We start from the raw sequence: 18877 nt of genomic DNA, 5'->3' as shown, positions 1-18877 counted from the left end.
ATAATCATTTATATCACTCTGATAAGTTCTCAATTTTTCTCAGTTCAGAGAACACCAATATATGCAAATCAATAAAAAAGTGTCCTTCTCAGCACTGCAACAGGTAAAACAAATTATTTTAAAAATCAGGATAACTGTGATGGAAAGGCCTCTTTGATTGCTTTAAATGTTCTGGGTACCTATTGACAATTAATCTCAGAAAAAGGTAGATGAAACAGAAATGTCATAAGAAATTAAACTAGAAATGATTAAAGGTAGTATGACTAGCTAGCTTAATATATAAAATGACAAAGCAAAGAAGAACAAATGAAAAATATGAAAAAAATAGTCAAGGAAGTCATACATACATATTTTCAGAATATATATTAAAAAGATATATTAAAGTTAATTAAAATTTAATTAAAAGTTAATTTAAAATTAAAAAGTCTGAAAAATATATTGGAAATGTCCAGTAAGTTTAGCAATTATGCATAGATCTCACTGTTCCAGATACCATGCAGGAACGTACCTTATCTTTAAAAATATATACCATTCACAGATATAAAAATTCTCTGTTATTTTCTGTTTCTGTGATCTAAGGATGAAATAAATATTATTTTCCACATGTATAGGTTTGCTTAAACAAGTCAGCTGTAGCAGGGAATATGGATTTCTACATGAAATGACAGGTGATTCCAGTCAAGGTCCTTCCTCTAAAGCAGAGATCAGTCTTAACCAAGACAAAATGGGTAAATGAGTTCTAATTACTAAGATGACGAGAATTTGCTACACCTCAGAGATCCAGAGTACAGCAAGAATTACACAATCTGCAGTATGAAGGTGGGAGTCAGCTTTTGCTTAGAGCTTTGGCAAGACTTGGTCAAAATCTAATTGTGGTCTAGATCCACACCAACCACTTCAGCAACACATCTTTGATGTATTTCTGGCTATTAGAAAAGGAACAAGCTATTCAAGTTCTGAGCTTGCCTAACAGGATAATTCCTAGAGTATTATGAATCAAATGATCTATACAAAATATAATTAAATTAATCTACTACAATATTATGGCAAGTAAGATCAAGTGGGACTTGATACCCCACTTGAATCCCCAGTGGTACTGGGGATTCTAAAAATACAGTAGAAACATAAATTGCAAAATCTCAATCTTGGCACTATTCTTAAACTGTAAGTGAAAATTTCCAGTTAAGTCGGAAAGACCAATACAACTGTCTTGCTGCGACACTGATTCTCAGTACAATTTTATGGTTTTACAAGTTATGTGGTAAGAAATTTGTAGCTTTAATGCCGTCCAAACAAATTTTTAACTGAAAGAAAAAACATATCCAATAATATCCATGGTCTGGAGAAGGGTGAGAAAAAGTATCAGCTTATTTAACTGTACTGTTTAACAAGCATTGCTATTTTTAAAACATCCTGCTTCAATTTAGCAATTATATAAATATTATAGCCTCATGAACTAACGTTATTAAAAAGACATTAGAGGAATCTTTATAAAAAGTATTAAGATAAATCATAAACCATTACAACAGTCTGAATGGTGACTATTATTAACTACACATTCTCTTTTGATTCAGATCTTCAGATAATTCATTTGACTTCTGAAACATCAAATTGTGAATTATTTGAGATTCTGGGACAAATACTAGCTTTTGAGTAGTATTTAATTCTTAATATAGTCATCATAAGATAACACTAGATCTGCTAACCAATTAGTTGGTACTCCTTGAACCTGGCAATAAAGCAAAGATCAATACTCTGTCCACCTTACACAGCCCCAAACACTCTTGCTGGCACAAGCATTGAGGAATGGGAACACGGTCTGGGACTAAGCATTTCAGCAGCAGCAACTTGCATTTACATTGTCTTTAACCAATCATTAAATTGTACCCTCAGATTTGACCCCTTAACTCCTGACTCCATCCTGGCAAATCATTTCCAGACAAAAAATCTTTGAATCTCAGTGTAATATGTATACGTACTGAGTTAGTATGAGTACATAAGTGATACAAACGAATTTATTTTACCTAGAAATAATGACAGAAAATAAAGCAGAAAATAGCCAATAGGAAATGTATGAGATCAAGGAAATAATTATCTGTGACAAGTGATGTCCAAAGTCTGTGTAATTGTTCTTAATGCATACTAGGAGTATAAACCAAAACATATAGTAGAAATTTTCAGAGGCAAATACATATCTAATACAGCTTACACTATATATACACAGCTTACACAAAATCAAGACAATACCAATAATTTCAGGAAAATATGGTTACCTTTCTGGAAGAATTCTTCTAATTTCTTCTTGAAGGGCTGGAGATGTGCTTCTGAAGACTCTCTGCAAACTAATTTCATCTGCTTTTCAGAGACTACAAAAAGAAGTTGAGAAACATTTATGGCAGAATTCACCTATCAAAAACAGATCCTGGAGTAGCCTACTTCTAAATTACTCAGCAAGACTTACTTTAGAAGCAATGGAAATACACACTGAGGAAACCAGAAATTATATTAAAATAAAAATACCAGTACTTGTTTAAAGATTTTTTTTTTTTTTTTTTTAACTCAGGGCCAAACATCAAGCTAACCATTTTTTTAAATGCAGACGTGGGAATTTAGCATGATTCCAATATTCAAATTATAGAATACAAACGATATAAAATTGTGGAAGCCTGTAAGAAAGGATGCCACAATTAGGCTGTGTGTGACCACAATTTCTACTGTATCTGCCTCACACAGGCAAAATTATTAAGAGCATATTGTTGATACAAGATGCCATTACTTGCTGGGTGGACTTTTCTACCAGGCTATTTTTCATTGCAGCATTTTTCATTCTGTACTTATATCCAACTGGATTTTTTTTGACATTTAATCTCTCAGCTATTTTAAGACGTGAGGTCATGCCAACTTCAAAAGGCTCCAAATTATTAATCAAAGAATTTTAATATTTTCTAGAACTTCTGTACAAAGGGTTACAGTTTGGCTACATAAAACATCCAAAACATCTGTACAACACTGAATTGCCATCATTTTATAAATCAACATATTGGGCACAAATTAATAGGGCATTATGAAAAGAGAAGTTGAGAATTTGTGATTAACATGTTAATGTAAGTCTGCAGTGAAGGGAGGTTGAAAACAACTGCATGCATTTTACTTTACTACTACTATTAGTGTCTGTGATATTTTTAGATCATCAGAAGTAATTAAATTATGACAGCTTTCCAAATAATTCAGAATTTAATAAAGATCCAACATGGTTATAAGCACATTTAATAACTGTTACTACCGAAAAATACAGAGAAGATACCTGTTTCCATCTAAGGGCATATTTTGATTTAGCATCGCCTCACAGTCCATGCAAGTAGACTTAAGATATTACAGAAGAGCTCAAGAGCTTAGGTAGAATGCCCTGACATACAGTCTCAGCTAAATTCTGGTCTTTCAACCTGCAGCATAAACCAGACTTCTGGACCTGTGCAGAATGAAGTTAATAGGGATTTGTTTGGATGCCAAATAGCCAGGAGCCTTTGGCACGAATCCTTTCTGCCCATGTACAATGATCAATCAAATAGCAGATGAGATAAAAATGCACCCTTCAGATCTTTGGTAATTCTCTTAACCATCAGCATAGACAGGATGAGATCTGCCTGAAGAAAAGAACCTGACATTTCCCTCCTCTGAGACATCCAAATTTTTTTCTGAGACAGTGCACACTGACCACATAATACCAATGAGGTCAGCATGCATCCGATCCACTGTGACAACCACTGTATTTTTTTCTTTTTTGTTTTTCATTTGTAATTTGAGATTGATCTCTTTTCACTTCTGTATTTATCATCTTAATGCTCTCTTCCTCTTCTTCATTCATGACTCCTCACTACCACGCATTTTGAAAGCATTATTTCCTATGACTTAAAGCCAGATACTTGTATTTCTTGAATATTTTATGAATTCTATGAATATCAATAATTCTATGAATTAAACACGACTTAAAGAACTTGGTTTTACATGCACTTCTACCTCTAATATACCATCTTTTATGATCTCATTTTACATTAAATAATTAAGGAGCTTTGTATCTATCAAGAACTGGAGAAGGTACCCTGACTCTTAACTTTGATCTCTGAGAGCTACTCTTCATTGGATCTCCTAGTAAGTAACTCCCATAAAAAATACGTCAATGTATATTCACACGGTGTACTTGAAATACATTAATCCTTAGGTTGTGCTCTAATATTATTAAGATAGATATTATAAATATCTAAATATTGAAATATGTTATTACTTAAATAAAAAGCTAACTCAGGCCAAAAAATGTATGAAGTTATTGAAACAAATTGTTTCATTAGTTCCTCTAATTTTCTAAGTTTTCCACATTAAACAGCTCCCATAAAATGTCTTTATGGGAGAATTACACTCTTTTTTCTAAGTTTTGTTCTTTTTTTTTTTTTATATTGATTACAATAAAAAGTGGTGTCTTTTTAGAAGTAAAAGATTTTGTTATTGAAATGACTCTGGCCCAAATATCATGCTGTATATTCCTTCTTTGAAAAAAATTCTGAAAAGTGACTGAGGTCTCTTTCCAAAATTTGGAGGATTCTTGAGAGGAACAGATACCAAAACACATCACATGAACATTTCCTCTCTCACCATTTCACTTCAAATCTTCTTTTGCGAATATAAACAACCTGTTTCTGCATCATTTATTTCAAACAGATGCAAGTTCTCCACTACTGTAATAACCTTTTGGTTCATTTTCTTGGTATGCACTGTACGTTTGTCACATTAATTGTAATATGCTACTTGGAAAATTGTTTATGCATAAATGAACTATTGCAAAAAAAAAAAGAAAATATGTGGAACAGTATTTGAAAGCTCTTGCAAATTGTTGGATGTACATCATGCTTCACACACTGCAAATCTTGGCCACAGAAATGGAAACCATTAGCAAAACATTAGAACAAAGCTGGAAACTACTTATTATCAGTTTGCCACTGTCTTCAGATTTAATGCAGTATTTGGCTGAAAACGTTCTTTAAAAATCCCCAATATAAGTGAAAATATTTACAAAATAGAATGTCTCTCACTTAATGCCTATTGGGCAATAGTCTTTTAAAACTCCACAGACACTTGCAAATCTATTAAAGGAATCACTGCCCATAAACAAACCTTCACGTAAAGAGCATTTCACTGTCAATCAGACACAAGTTGGAATTTTTTAAGCATCTTTTTTAAAATAAACGCAAACCCAGAAATAGTGTAATGCTGGTAACAGTAAATTGCTAACCATTTGCTCACTAGGACCCACCAGCAGCATTTACAGGAATCATCCTGACAATGAAAGCAAGTATCAACACCATGAATTCCTATAAACCTGTCACTGCCCTGACCCCTCATGAGTTATGCAACAGCGAATGCTGCTCACGGCCCCCGCCGCTCCTCTCTCTTCAGACCTGGCAGCTTATATTGCCAGTCTTGCTGTTTTATTTTTCTTGTCATAACACAGCCTTGTCTTTTTCATTTTTTATTCCAAAAGAAATCTGAAACTATACCTCAAATTAGTTCAGTGCAGCACTAAAAAAAAAAAAAAAAAAGAGAGACACAAGTGATTATGGTGCAGAAGCCAGTTACATTATTGGGTAAAACATACAAGTATAAGGCTCTGATAAACTTATAACTTCAGCAAAAGATGTATATATTATAACTAACAAGGACTACCCAACTTGCTCAAGATTTGTTTTGTTCTCTGTTCTTACGTTTTCTTACTCTAGCTCTTCTTACTTGCAAATAACTTTCCAAATGTAGGCAATTACAGGAGATGCATGTCAAAAGACATCCACTGGACATTGGTGTAGCATCTGGCTGGATTACCTTGTTATTATGTATGACTTACATACACATTTACAGTTACTGCAGGTAGGCATATAACATTAATATGCTCTCCACAGCTCCTTTGATTATTCAGAATTCTACAACTATTTTTTTTTAGTTGTAAAATAAAAAAAAATTTACAATTAACATTTGTTGTAACTTGAAATTAATTTCAAGTAAATGTGGAGAACGAGAGAGGACATGCATCTTGATCTCTTTTGAGTAAAATTCACTATTTTCAACTTCTAACCTGAAATAGTTATGCTGCTACAGTCTGCTAGTTATGCTGCTAGTCTGAAATTATGCTGCCCAGCTTTTTCATTTGTTGTCCCTGCTCTCACACTGCTAATCAGCACCTATGTCAATGAGCGCAACACAGAGACTGACTCTGCTTGAGCAGGGTGATGGTAACAGCCTTTGCCACTGCTGGAAATGGGCAGGAATGTTTTGTTTTTCTTAGCAACCTTAAGTAATAGAGAAGCCCTCGCACCAAATATAGATGGGGGAATGCCATGAAGTGGGGCGAGGTTGCTCGAGAAAAAGGGATCCGAGACAAATGTAGAAGAGGAACAAGTTGTGCTGGTTCTCTGTATTTCTCAAGCTTAATCTTTTATAGTCTTAAATAAAGGTCAACAATTTAAAGTGAAATAATTGTTGACACATATAAAACTAAATTCACTATTCCAAGCTCTTAATGGTTTGCATAGCTCAAGTTCCATGCAAAGTTATTTTCATTTAATTTAGTAGGAGATATTTGCTTCTACAAATAATTTTCTTCACTCATAAGCAACCATTTTCTCATAAAGCCATTTCACAGGATAGCAGTCAATAAGTAAAGGTGAAAAAGACTGATCCTTGTCTGCTCTACTTGAATACATCTTCTTGTGACACACAGAAACAAACAACTTCCTAGATGCTCAAGGTAATAACTCTCACTCAAAAATAAGACAGAAATAATTTTCAGTGATAAATCCCAAGCTGTGCAAAGTGCAAGAGTTGAATTATTGACACACAAAACACACTGTAAGGTTCCTGTTCTAATGAAGTTTCAATGGAAGAACAGAGGAGGAGTCCTTGACAGTTCTTCCAAGTTTTATCGAGTATTCCAATTCTGCTATTCAGGCTGGAGATTTGTGAGCTTTCTCTTGTTGCTTTTGTTGTTAAGTTCAACTTTCATTAACATTTCAACTTGTACAGTGTGTGATGCCTTGCAGAGGAACTGCCAGGCCTATATTTAACTCCAAATAATTAAAAGTTTTTTTTGCTCCCCATTTTGACAAAGCATATCAGAATTTCACGTAAACCCTTCAAAATCCTTTCAGTTAAGATTGCTGCTTAAGAATAAGTTTAACAAAATGAAGAAGATTGCTAGTAAAACTAAATATTTTTCACGCCATAGCAACATATCTAAGACTCTGCTTAATGTATTCGCTCTGAAATGGTAGTTTACATTTAGTGCACAAGTCAGCACAAAAACAAAGCAAAGGAAGGAGCAGCACATATAAATGAATATAATAAATAAATCCCCCTAACTTTCCAGGCAAGTCTTTGTAAGACTCCTTAAGAGATTCCAGCACACGCTGTTAGGAACAAGTGCTGTTTTGTCGTCAAGATGCCATCGTTCCGAACTCTGCACGTCGTTAGGATTTGCCAGCAGCACAGCAGAACCTGGTGAGAAAATTACACTTCTCTCTCAACAGCCTAAGAAAAGAGTATTCTGATACTGAAGTGAATTTCTTGACTTGTTTACAGCAAGATGTGATTTTTTAAAGAAGTAGTAGTATTTTAATCCAGACGATCTAGGCTTTTGCCAGGGATATCAAAAAAAAAAAGACCTACTGGGCCCACAAACACATTATTACTTAGAAGACCTAACAGTGATAAGATAGAAGAGAATTACTAAGCAGTGTTGGAAACGTTCACGAGCTAAAACTGAAGAGGTAAAAGTGACCTCAAGTTTGTCTCTGCAGTGCTCGATCTTCAATTTTCTGTGCAAGACAAAGTTAGACCTGACTTTATAGCTACATAGTTTATAGTTTTGGTTTACTAGACCATTCTTCTTGTTTTTTAAATAATGTAAATTTATAAACAATCTACAATATTCACAGGAACATTCTTCTAAGAGTCAGTTATTCTCACTACAGCAAATTTGCATTCTGTTGTCTGAACTTGCAGAAATTGAAATAGTTACATAAATACTTTCAATTTTTGACCATTCACAGTAAATATTTAATCCATGTTTCTGCCTTGAATATTTCCTAGGATAGGAAAAGCTGACAGACTGACACATATGAATTAATTGGTTCTTGCAACTCCTCCCAAATATTCTATACTGTCCAAACTGCAAAATTCACTATCTATTGTATACATTAATGTGGGCAATATTCCTCCTGTTCCCTGATGTTCCCTGTTCCCTGCATAGTGATGTAGTATAGTTATAAGTATAGTTAGCCATATGGAGTACAATTAAGTAATTAATGCTTAAAATATATATATAGAAGGAAACAAGAAAATTCTATGGAATTTTTAGAAATGATCAGCTTAGGAGAATTTCCAGTTAACGTATAAACATTACCCATGGAATACTGTGAAAATGTTAGTTTTATTATAGTATAGATTCTAGTGCACATACACAAATTAAGAATACAGAGGCATTCCTAATGCCTGTGTTGTATCTTTGCCAAATAAAAACAAACTGAAATGCATCTTATCCTGCTGAGGCATGCAACTATTCAAAAAGGGGTCAGAAAGCTATGAAGAGAAAAAGAAACTAGTTTTATTAACTACTGAAAACCAAATAAATTGTTCCTGCACAAGGCTGACTCCTCTGCTCCTTCTCCTCAAAAAACAGAAATATTCATCAGGTAAGAGTGTGCTCCATTTATGCTTATGTCTATAGAAATAACACGTGCAATTATGTGGTTTCTCCTGTTCTACTACTAGGTTTAACTTCCATTTGCCCATACTTCCAAATTCTGAAAGTTAAGGTTCAAAGATGTAATCGATGTGAAAAAAATTTAAATGACTGGTACCTTATGGTTCATGCCTGGAAAATTTCTCCAGAACATGCAAGTGACACGGATAACTAAATCACACTTTTAAAGTAATTAGAGGCTTAAATTATTTAAAGTAAGTTAGACGCTTCAATTTGTGGACATTTTTTTGAAAAGTGTCTTTGTTACTTTTTAAAATGTTGCCTACTGCAGTGAATAAACAGTCACCTTTTATTGAAACTATTGATCTCAATTTATTTAGAAAGTGAATGCTCAAAGGGATTTAATGTTTAGAGTATTCACAAAGTAACTGTGAACAGAACAAAGAGGCAAAACTTCCCAACATTTTATTGCTTGTCCAACTAAAAATTATTTTAATATGACTATGATTGTAACACTATTCTTATATTCTGTTTTGTAGAATAAAGTTATAGCTATATATCTCTATATCTCAATATAGAATATATGGAATATATCTGAATACTCCATATGAATTAAATGTATATGTATGATGGCATCTGAATAACTAGTAACATATTCAATTCATTTCTGACTACATATAAGTCAAAAACTGGATATTTTTTGACCCATTAATTGAAAAACGGATACATTTCTGCAACAAAATTTGTTTATAGATTATTAGTGGATATTTTGTTGCAAAATTCTGCAGCAATCTGAAGTCTTCATGGGAATATTTGCATATAAAAGTTTAAATTCTGTTTTTTTTAAAATAAATAATAGTCATTAAACTTTTGCCTCGGTAGATTTTCATATTGGTAAATATATTCCCTTCTAGTTTTTGATAAAAGCAAATGTTGGACAGAGTTTAAATGAGGAAAATCACGGAGGTTTACTCATATGAAGCATGAACTGATCATTTTTCTTTTTGAAAATTTCTCCGCGGTTTATGTCTTAATGAATACAGGATGAATGACCCTTTTCAGCTACTACTTTCCTTTCCTTATTTCTAAATTCTGTTTCATCCATGCCCTACCTCTGTAACACAAATACACTCTGCAGTATAATGTGTTACAGAGCTCCCCAAGGAGGCACTGAATGTCAGCAACAGAGCTGCACAGGACAGTAGCATCTCTGGGCTAGTGAGTCCTGCTAAGAGCCAGTGTTAACTAGCCATGATGCCTGTACTTGCCAGTCCCACCCAGGGAACTGAATTTGCTTCTCTGAAATGTTCCTGCAGAGCTTGTGAAGAAACAAAATTGTTTTTTCAGTCAACAGACATATTTTAAAAGTCCAATTCCTATATAATGTGACACATTAAAAAAAGAGATTAAAAATGACTATTCTAGTGCTAACAACTACCGTAAACACTTTCAAGGATAACTTTTCTGCTAAAACAAATAGAGATAGGAAGTTGAAGCACAGCATGGTACTAGTCTACAAACAGTGTGGTTATTTTGTTAAAAGCAAAGTCAAACTTGAATTTGACCATCTTCCGAACAACTGAATTTCTAAAACAAAACAGCTTTTCCAAATCTGATTAACTGAGTGCTGAAATATTTGAAGATTTCTCCATTACCACCCTGTCAGTCTCCCAAAGTCCAGAAAGGAACAGAGCAATATTTTTTTCTGTTTTTTTCTCTGTCTGTACAAGCAATAAATTCAGTAATAAATGCAGGTTGTAGGAATAGATGGACATAGAGAAACTGAATATGAACAAGTACAAACTTATGAGTTCTGCTGTAGAATGGCAGGTGGACAACTGAGAAGTGAATTCTGTCAGTAAAATCCTGAGTATCTTCTCACAAAGTTTATGGCACACTTGGCTTTGAACTGATACTTGGTGACTCTAGGTTGTGCCTGACATTAGGATTAAAAAAAACATGTATTGACATGCTATTTGAGACGCAAAGTAAAAGTCACTACATTAAGAAGTACATACTCAGCCTAGAGAAGGAGAAATCTTAGAGTGGCTTGAATCTATTTTTTTAACCACCTATTGAACAGCTATTGGAGAAAATGTTAGGCAGCCTCTTGTCAGAGGCACACAGCTCAAGGACATGCAACAATAGTCACCAGTTGACTGGAACAGACAAATTTGTCAACAATTAGATTAAGAAAGTCCTAATCCCAAACCATGTATCTTGGAGTTACTGAAATCCAATTAGTTAATAATTCATAATCTAAAAGATGCATTCTGTATTAAACATATTTTTTAAATTAAGATTCACTATATCTTATTCTCAAGCTAGAAAAATGAACAATAAGTCTCACTGACAACTCTAAGACCCAGTTTAAAAACCCGGGTGATTTTAATGAACACAAAAGCTATTCTTTCACAACAGAACTACATCTATACTGGACACAGAGCAAAGATACTTTGAGGGTGAAAATGGGGATAATATTCATTGGACTATCCATTCTTCTAAAAAAATCTTACACAGCACAACATTTTGTGAGGATAATTTCATTCTCTATCATAGAAAGAGCCTTAATTGTTTTCTTTTGTGAAGCTCCAGCACATCATAATGCCATCAGACCTCTTTCTGCACCTTAGCATAACATGACGAGCCCTAATTAAGCGAAGGACAAAATATGCCAGGCAGTCTATTGCACTATTCATTTTCTGTACCAACGGCTCTTAAGAAAACAATATTGAAGAGCTCTAATATATCTTAAGAATACTATTGCTTTGTCTCTGGTATGGATATGCAGAGACAACACAGGTGCAGACATAGTCATTCCTGAACCCTGTTTGTATCCATGAAGCCTTGTTTCTATTTTAGACGATATTACTTCTTTCCAGCATGTGTATTTATGCACATATCCCCACTAATGTGCTCATGCACACTCAGTTAAATTTACTGAAGTTTAAAAACCACAAGACCTCACTGAAAATTTTTAGCATGAAAATTGCAGTTAATAGATGTACTTCCAGCTACAAAAGAAGTCAAAAGCCAAAATTACGTGGATTTTCATTGGGACTACAGGAAATTTAATTATTTATGAGTAATAAAGTCTGGGCTCTTGAAAGTATCCACAGTGGACCTAACTCGGTTTCCATTTTTCATCATTCAATAAATATCTTCGCTTTTTCAGCTGTTATAGTCAAGAGTATTAAAAATGTTAGAAAGATCAGGAACATCACAGTAAATGCTACAAGGAACAGACTGTTGCTTTCTCTTGACTACTGATTATGGAGTAACATCCTAACATTTTATGAACTGTATTACTGGGAAAAGCAAGGAGTATGACGTAGAGGAAAACATTCTCCAGTGCAGCTAATTTTAAACAATAAAGATTGTTCACCTTTGGTGGGAGATGACTAAAAAGGTTTATGGCAAAACATATAAAAGTCTACTAGGTTTTTGTAAAGCACATTTCTTTTTAAAAGTGCCCATATGATTACACATTACAAATGATCACTGCTTGTTCTGTGAGAATACCAATCTAATAGCACTGTCCAGAAAAGATAGAAGAAAAATCTTATTTGGTCATGGGGAAAGGAAAAAGTGGAAATCATTGCCCCAGAGAAGATATAAGGAATGTGATGATCATAAAATGCTGATACAAAGCAAAAACTTGTGGTTCTCAGAAGAAAGATTAATTAGGAAGTTGATGCCTGTCAAATGAATGTTTCCCTATGCTACCACGTAATATTTGAAAATCTTGAAAACAAATGACTACACAGACCTGGAGCAAAACGTTGTCTTTCCAGAAAACATTTTTTCCCTATGACTTTAAAGTGGAAGCAGATTTTTCTCTTTATAATTGCCATTTCACTACTTAATATTGTATCCTTCTATACTTTGCCCTCTTAAAAGCCTACATTAGATGCATATTTTTGTTTATCTTTATCTTTAACCTAAAAATGCTCATGACTGCAAAGATTGTGCTGGAATGTGTGTTAAAAACCTGTCGGATTAAAGTTCCCCAAAAGTTTGTTTTAATTTTTGAGCCAAACTTCAGTTGACACTGCCCCTTTAAAGTCCAATCTGAAAGACCTCCAAACAGTAAATTGCATGGAACTCAATCTGTTTATCTGCAAAGGATGAAAGGGTTTGTGCTCCATCTAGATTTGAACTCTTGATTCCACAGTGTCTAGGTATTTCAAACCAGAGGTTTACACCATTAAGACATGCCCATCTGGAATGGCATCTGAATCTTTCCTATTTTAATATCCACGATAGAAAGATAAATGAATGTCTTGATAAAGTAGTGAAAAAATGTTTAAAAACACTAGACCACTACTTATATGATTTTTTTCTAATTTCTATTTCTTTCCCATTTCAGGTAGAATAGGTGACATTTATCTTTTTTTTTTTTTTTTAATCATTCTGTGCAATTCTTAGGAAAAAAGATTTGGTAAAAGTAATTAACAGGAACATCAGCTTGTTCCCCAGTCGCCTCAGAAAATCCCTCCTTCTTTTATTACCTATGTCTCATGCCACTTGTAGGGTAATCTGCTTATGACTACCTTAGCCAACCAAACTGTAAAATAAATGCAATGTACCCTATAACATAGGCAGCTCCAGTTAATATTGTTCAAATTATTTACATCTGAAGGGCCGCGCCTGTCTGGAGAGCTGGGTCTGACGCTTCTCTGGACGTGGTTTCTGCAAGTCACATCTGTTTCAGCTTTAGACTTTCACTGGTATTCTGCCAGCAGCCACAACTTTTTAATGGCTGCAATAAACTACAGAGACTCATCAAATCTTTGTTGTACGTGTTAAAATTATATCCTATTCAATTAAGATTTTTATTTAAAAATAAACTATAGCATTATCTAATGAGAAAAATTTGAAAGGCAATATTTGAAAGAGATACAACATCTTTAGATGACTGTTTCATTGTTTAAATGCAAGAGAACTTAATGCTTACTAGAATTCTGCTGTATATTTCTGAGTGATAAAATATCGACATCTGAAAACATTTCCACAACCTTTTTGGTTTCAAATTGTTGTTGTCATTAATGTTACATGTTAATTGGTTTTGTTGGGTTTCAAGTACAACTGTACAACGAAGTCTTACAAAAACAAGCTCAAGATATCTACATCTTCTATAAATATCAAAGGCTGTATAGTGTTGAAATACAAATTAGCGATTACAAGGAAGTTGCAGTTATTATTTGCAACGTTAGTTAAAAGTGCATTAGCTTTTCCTACTTTCTCTCTCTCTCTCTCAACAATGTTGAACAAAAATGATTCAAATGTCAAAGCCCCAATAGAGCTCCTGCAAGACTAAGATGTATAACAGCGGGACTACACACTGAAAAAGTACAAGATCAAACACAGATCATGTTTCTACACAAACTAGCCTAAGAGAGGGCAGGCCAAGGGTTTTACAGGGCCAGGCGATGAGAGGAGATAGAGCACTCACTTATGCCCGGGTCGAACAAACAACAACTGATACTTTCCTACCACTGTTAACCTTTGAAACTATCCTAAAGATGGCACTGACCTAACTCAGCCATTTCTAATTGTAAAGCAGAACTACTCTTTAATGTTTTTCATTGTCTTACGGTGAAAAATTAAAAACAATCACCTTATTCGATTCTGACAGTAAAAACATTCTTCCATGTTGATGCAGAGCTGTATTATATAAATGCAAATACAGAAGTTTTTATGAGCCTTTGGTGCAGATTCTCTTTCTGAACGTCCTTTTCAACATACCACTGCTTCAGTGCTGCTTTGCCTGAACCGACAAGCTTCAAATATTCAGTCATCATCTGCTGCGTTTATTTTAAAAAGTCATATGAAGCACTAAACAAAAACAAAACTGGCTAGAGCACTTAGACAGCAACCCTTCCTACTTTATTTCCACTCAGTATTTTGATTGATAGATGAGTTGGGTTTCTGAGCCCCTCTTTATAATAAACATTTTAAAATGTTTATTTTATGTCCCAGGGTGAAAATATTTTGAACTGGAGCTTTCCATTTTCCTTTGCTGTGCCTTGGCAAGCTGTGTTTTATTTCTGCATTAATAATATTCAAGTTCTCCCTTGTAACTCTTAAATTGTTGTTATACAAGTACTGAAGAAAGTATTTATGCTATAGAACTAACAGATATCTAGAGTTAAATGCAGCTTTCTGGAGAAGCCAGAAGAAAACTAACACAGAACTGAAGGAAGTTACAGAGAGGGTTAGGACTGCTTGATTTTAAAAGAGAATCACAGAAAATTACTTCTCAGGATCGTTACTTTCATTTTTTTAAGTCTCAAGTTTAAAAACATTTATTCTATTTTATGTGGGTAATTTGTGCCACAGTGTAAAACCTCTAAATGAATCAGCACTATAAACCTAATTAGCAATAAGCAAACCTCATAAAGGTCACATTTTAAATGGCACTTAGTTGTTAGCAGAACAAACATGAAAAATTCCAGTTACCTTCTAGTTCTCTCTTCAGTTTCCTTAAGTCTTTTATTAGGTCTTCAAACTTAACTTGGGAGGCCTGGAAAAAATCCTGTGGTTCTGGTAAAGGAAAAATGCTCTTGTCTGTTCCTGCTTCCTAAACAAACAAACAAACAAACGGGCCGCTATGAAAATTAAATACATTTGCAGTAAAATAAATTTCTGTTTCTGAAACTTAACTATATAAAACTGCAAAAATAGAAAGCTAAAATATCTCTGTCTAAAACATCTCTTGCTAAGACAACATTATATATTATTTCAGATGAAATCCTGTCCTTACTGTATCAATGAGAATATTACTACTGACTGGAAAAGAACCGGGATTTCAACCTTCATTTTCAGCCCTCCTCTATAGGAGATTCTAATTTTCTACAGAAAAATACAAATCACTTAACTCACAGATTTTTAATGTCAGATGGATTATGTGACATCAAATTCCTTGTGTTCTATGTATAAACTGCTTTGCAGCTCACAACTGTGGTCAAAATAAAATGTGTCTTTAGGAAAAACATCCCTTCTTAATTTTGAAACCTTCTTTTAAAGGTTGCACTGCAAACTGTGCTAAATTTAATCTTCAAAACAACACTGGGAATGTAAAATTTGAGTTCATTTTATATCAATAATGGATTAGATAAGGGATTAGAAGTTTCTTAACAAGAGAAAACATGAATGACTTTTAACAAGTGATTTGATGCCAGAAGTTTGTGGTTTCACTCTTTCCCAGCTCATTAAATATACACGCACTTTACAAGTCTAAATTGAAAACAATATTTACATATTGCCTAGAGCGCATTATACCGATAAAAATATACATTGAGGGTTTATGAGGCAAAATAAATCACACAGTTTGATGTCTACATGGAAGTCCAAAGCATAAAAAAAATCTAAAAAGGAGAAATTCTAACAATTCTAGTGCATAAATGGTATTAAAATGACACTGCATTTTACAAGTATACATGGGTGAGATTAAATACTATCTGTTCTTAGATTTCAGTCCTAAATAAAGGAGACTTTATAGTTTGGGGAATTGTTTTGTGAACAGTGATAGAAAAAAATACATTATTAAAAAGACTAGAACATTCAGAAAAAAAGTTAGTTAAGTGGATTAAATTGCCTCCATTTCCTGACAAAAGAGCATAAACTTTTTTTTCTACAAAATTCTCATAGCAAAATTACAGTCTGGAAGAAAGTTGAAAAAATATTAATTAAATTGTTAACTTCAGCATCATTGAAAAAGAGATAATAATAGACATACGAATATTCTGAAAATTGTGAAAAACAGAGGGTACATGAAATTGCTTTTGTAAGTATCTTTTTGCAAGTTATTTAGGAGAAAAAAAAAAAAGAAAAAAGAAAAACCACTTTCTATATAACTGAAAGTTTTCTTTCTCTCCAGCTCAGCCTGAAGAGCTATTGCACAAATTCCTGACACAGAGACCCTCCAGTGTTGGAGGTGCCTTCAGTTCCTTCAGTCTTATTCCTGAAAAAAATATCTATGTGTACTCACTCTTCAATTCAACATTCATAAGTAAAAATGAACAAAATTAATAAATGAAAATACATGAAAAAATGTTTATGGTCAACTACAGATAGGACCTTGAAAATTAATTTTGGTCTTAGAATTCAAAGGTTAGATACAGGCATATTTTTCATTTCAAAATCAAAACAAAAAAGACATGCTTAAAAATCAATCGATAGTGACATTTTCATTTAAAACAAAAGAGTTGAAACATTTCACTCCAAAACTGTTCATAAATGTAAATAATTCAAAGCAGGAGGATCTCTTCCTGCATTTCTAGGCTCTAACTTCATCACTATCAACCGACTCTCCTATCTTAAAGTAGTAACCTCCCATTGCAGTCTATCATGATAGAAATCATGTTTCTGACTGCCATTATTCTCACATCAAAGCAAGAGTTACAAGGCACAGAAATCTGAGTGCAAGGACACAGGATTGCAGTGACCACCACTGCAGCCACTACAGTTGCAGGCAATTTTTTGCAATATTTAATTCAAAAGAATCCCAAAAGTTCCACAATTAATGTAAAGTTTTCCAATACTCTAACATAAAACCTGTAACAACTCTCATATCTATGAAAGCGTTAAACTATTAAAAGCAGAAAAGATGCATATTATTTTGATGTTACAGCTATTGTACTCAGATTAAAAAAAAAAATAGAGGAAATATAAACCCTACAGTCTCTTAAAGAAATATACTTTTAAAGAGATTGATACAACAAATGGATCTTTTACCTTATCACAATGGCGTAGGTAATATATGACAACATAATCCACAAGATTGATGCCATTATCCTAGGAGGAAAAACAGATACATTACTGAAAAAGTAAACCGGAGAAAAGTTAAAAGTTGTGTGCAGAACATTGTTTCAAGTGAGAATTTACTATATTCTAAGAAATACACTATTAATTTATATTGCTGAGAGAAATAGGACTCAATATCTTTAGCCCTAATGTTATTTACCAAAAGATCCACCTTTTATAACATTCACAGGCTTGACTGCATTACTGCAGATTCAGAGGTTCTTTTAGTACAGAAAACATGCAGTGGGAAAAACTGCCATTCTTGCTTTTCTTTTTTTAATAATACAAGGCATTTTTAAGTTATGTTAATACTAAAGTGAATTCAGAACTATTAGAATGAACAGAATTTCTTGATTCTTCCATTACTTACGAATTGAGATTAGGGATTTAAAAGGGGTACAGGTATTTCCCATGTATTATCCCAAATACAAAACCACATAGCATATGCTTAGCAAGTACATTTCATGCACTGCACTTTTTGAATAAAATTTTAACACTTACTCTGTGGATTCACCATCTCCTTGGTCCTGTTTCCCCTACTAGAACTGTATAAAACAGCATTTTATTTTATTATATGTCACTAGGTCAGCATAGGTCAGATGAACTATGTGAAAAAGTAGAACTGTGACTTATATATTACAGGATATTATTCAACAGCATAAAAGAAACATAATATAAGGACTTATATCTGGAATGTCTTTGATGTTTTTTGTATGTGTTTTTATATTGTATACTGACAGGTATCAGGATAAACGTTTGTATATGCACAATGTCTGATTTCCTGTAGAGAGCTGCCTCGCTTATATTTGAGCCTGCAGCATATTATATTTTATTAATATCATACAGCAGCAGAATTCTTAACTAAGCAAGTCATTGCTCTTATGCAGACAAAGCCACTCTGTTTTTATAACAGTTTTTCTTCAGAGTGCATTATTGGCAGGTTGCGTGACAGACAATGAAGTGAGGTCACTTGAAAATATGTGATTGACCTTTTAAAGCAAAATATGCCTACTATTCTATTTTATAGAAGTCAGACTAGTAAACCTAACACTTTGTTTAAACAGTATTTGTAGAAGACAAAAGAGATTTTGAAGTAAGCCACTATCTTTAAAATGTCTATACCAAGTAATTTTCTGGGTCTCATGTGCAACAAGTGGCTTTTATGTGAAAGAAAAAATGTTCTTGACTCTTTAGAATATTTCAGAATATTTCAGAATATTTATTTAAGGTTGGAAGGGACCTCTACAGATCATCTAGTCCAACCTTCCTGCTCAAGCAGGCACACCTAGAGCATGTGGCACAGGGTGGCATCCAGGCGGGTTTTGA

At 33.6% G+C, this 18877-nt stretch overlaps 1 protein-coding gene across 1 annotated transcript in view; it reads right to left on the bottom strand.

Moving 5' to 3' along the window:
- LOC112958030 (formin-like) overlaps positions 1-18877 on the bottom strand; it is a 117239-nt gene that overhangs the window by 33160 nt on the left and 65202 nt on the right. Inside the window, exons 12-14 of the mRNA XM_026051834.1 lie at positions 17483-17542; positions 15206-15326; positions 2274-2366 (exon numbers count right to left, since the gene is read on the bottom strand). Coding sequence (XP_025907619.1) covers positions 2274-2366; positions 15206-15326; positions 17483-17542 — 274 coding nt within the window. The remainder of the gene's footprint in view (positions 1-2273; positions 2367-15205; positions 15327-17482; positions 17543-18877) is intronic.

The sequence above is a fragment of the Nothoprocta perdicaria genome, unplaced genomic scaffold, assembly GCF_003342845.1.
Source record: "Nothoprocta perdicaria isolate Ctin4 unplaced genomic scaffold, notPer1 scaffold_8, whole genome shotgun sequence".
In the NCBI taxonomy this organism is placed as follows: domain Eukaryota; kingdom Metazoa; phylum Chordata; class Aves; order Tinamiformes; family Tinamidae; genus Nothoprocta; species Nothoprocta perdicaria.
The sequence above is the reverse complement of the archived record's forward strand: the minus strand, read 5'-3'. Positions and strand labels throughout refer to the sequence as shown.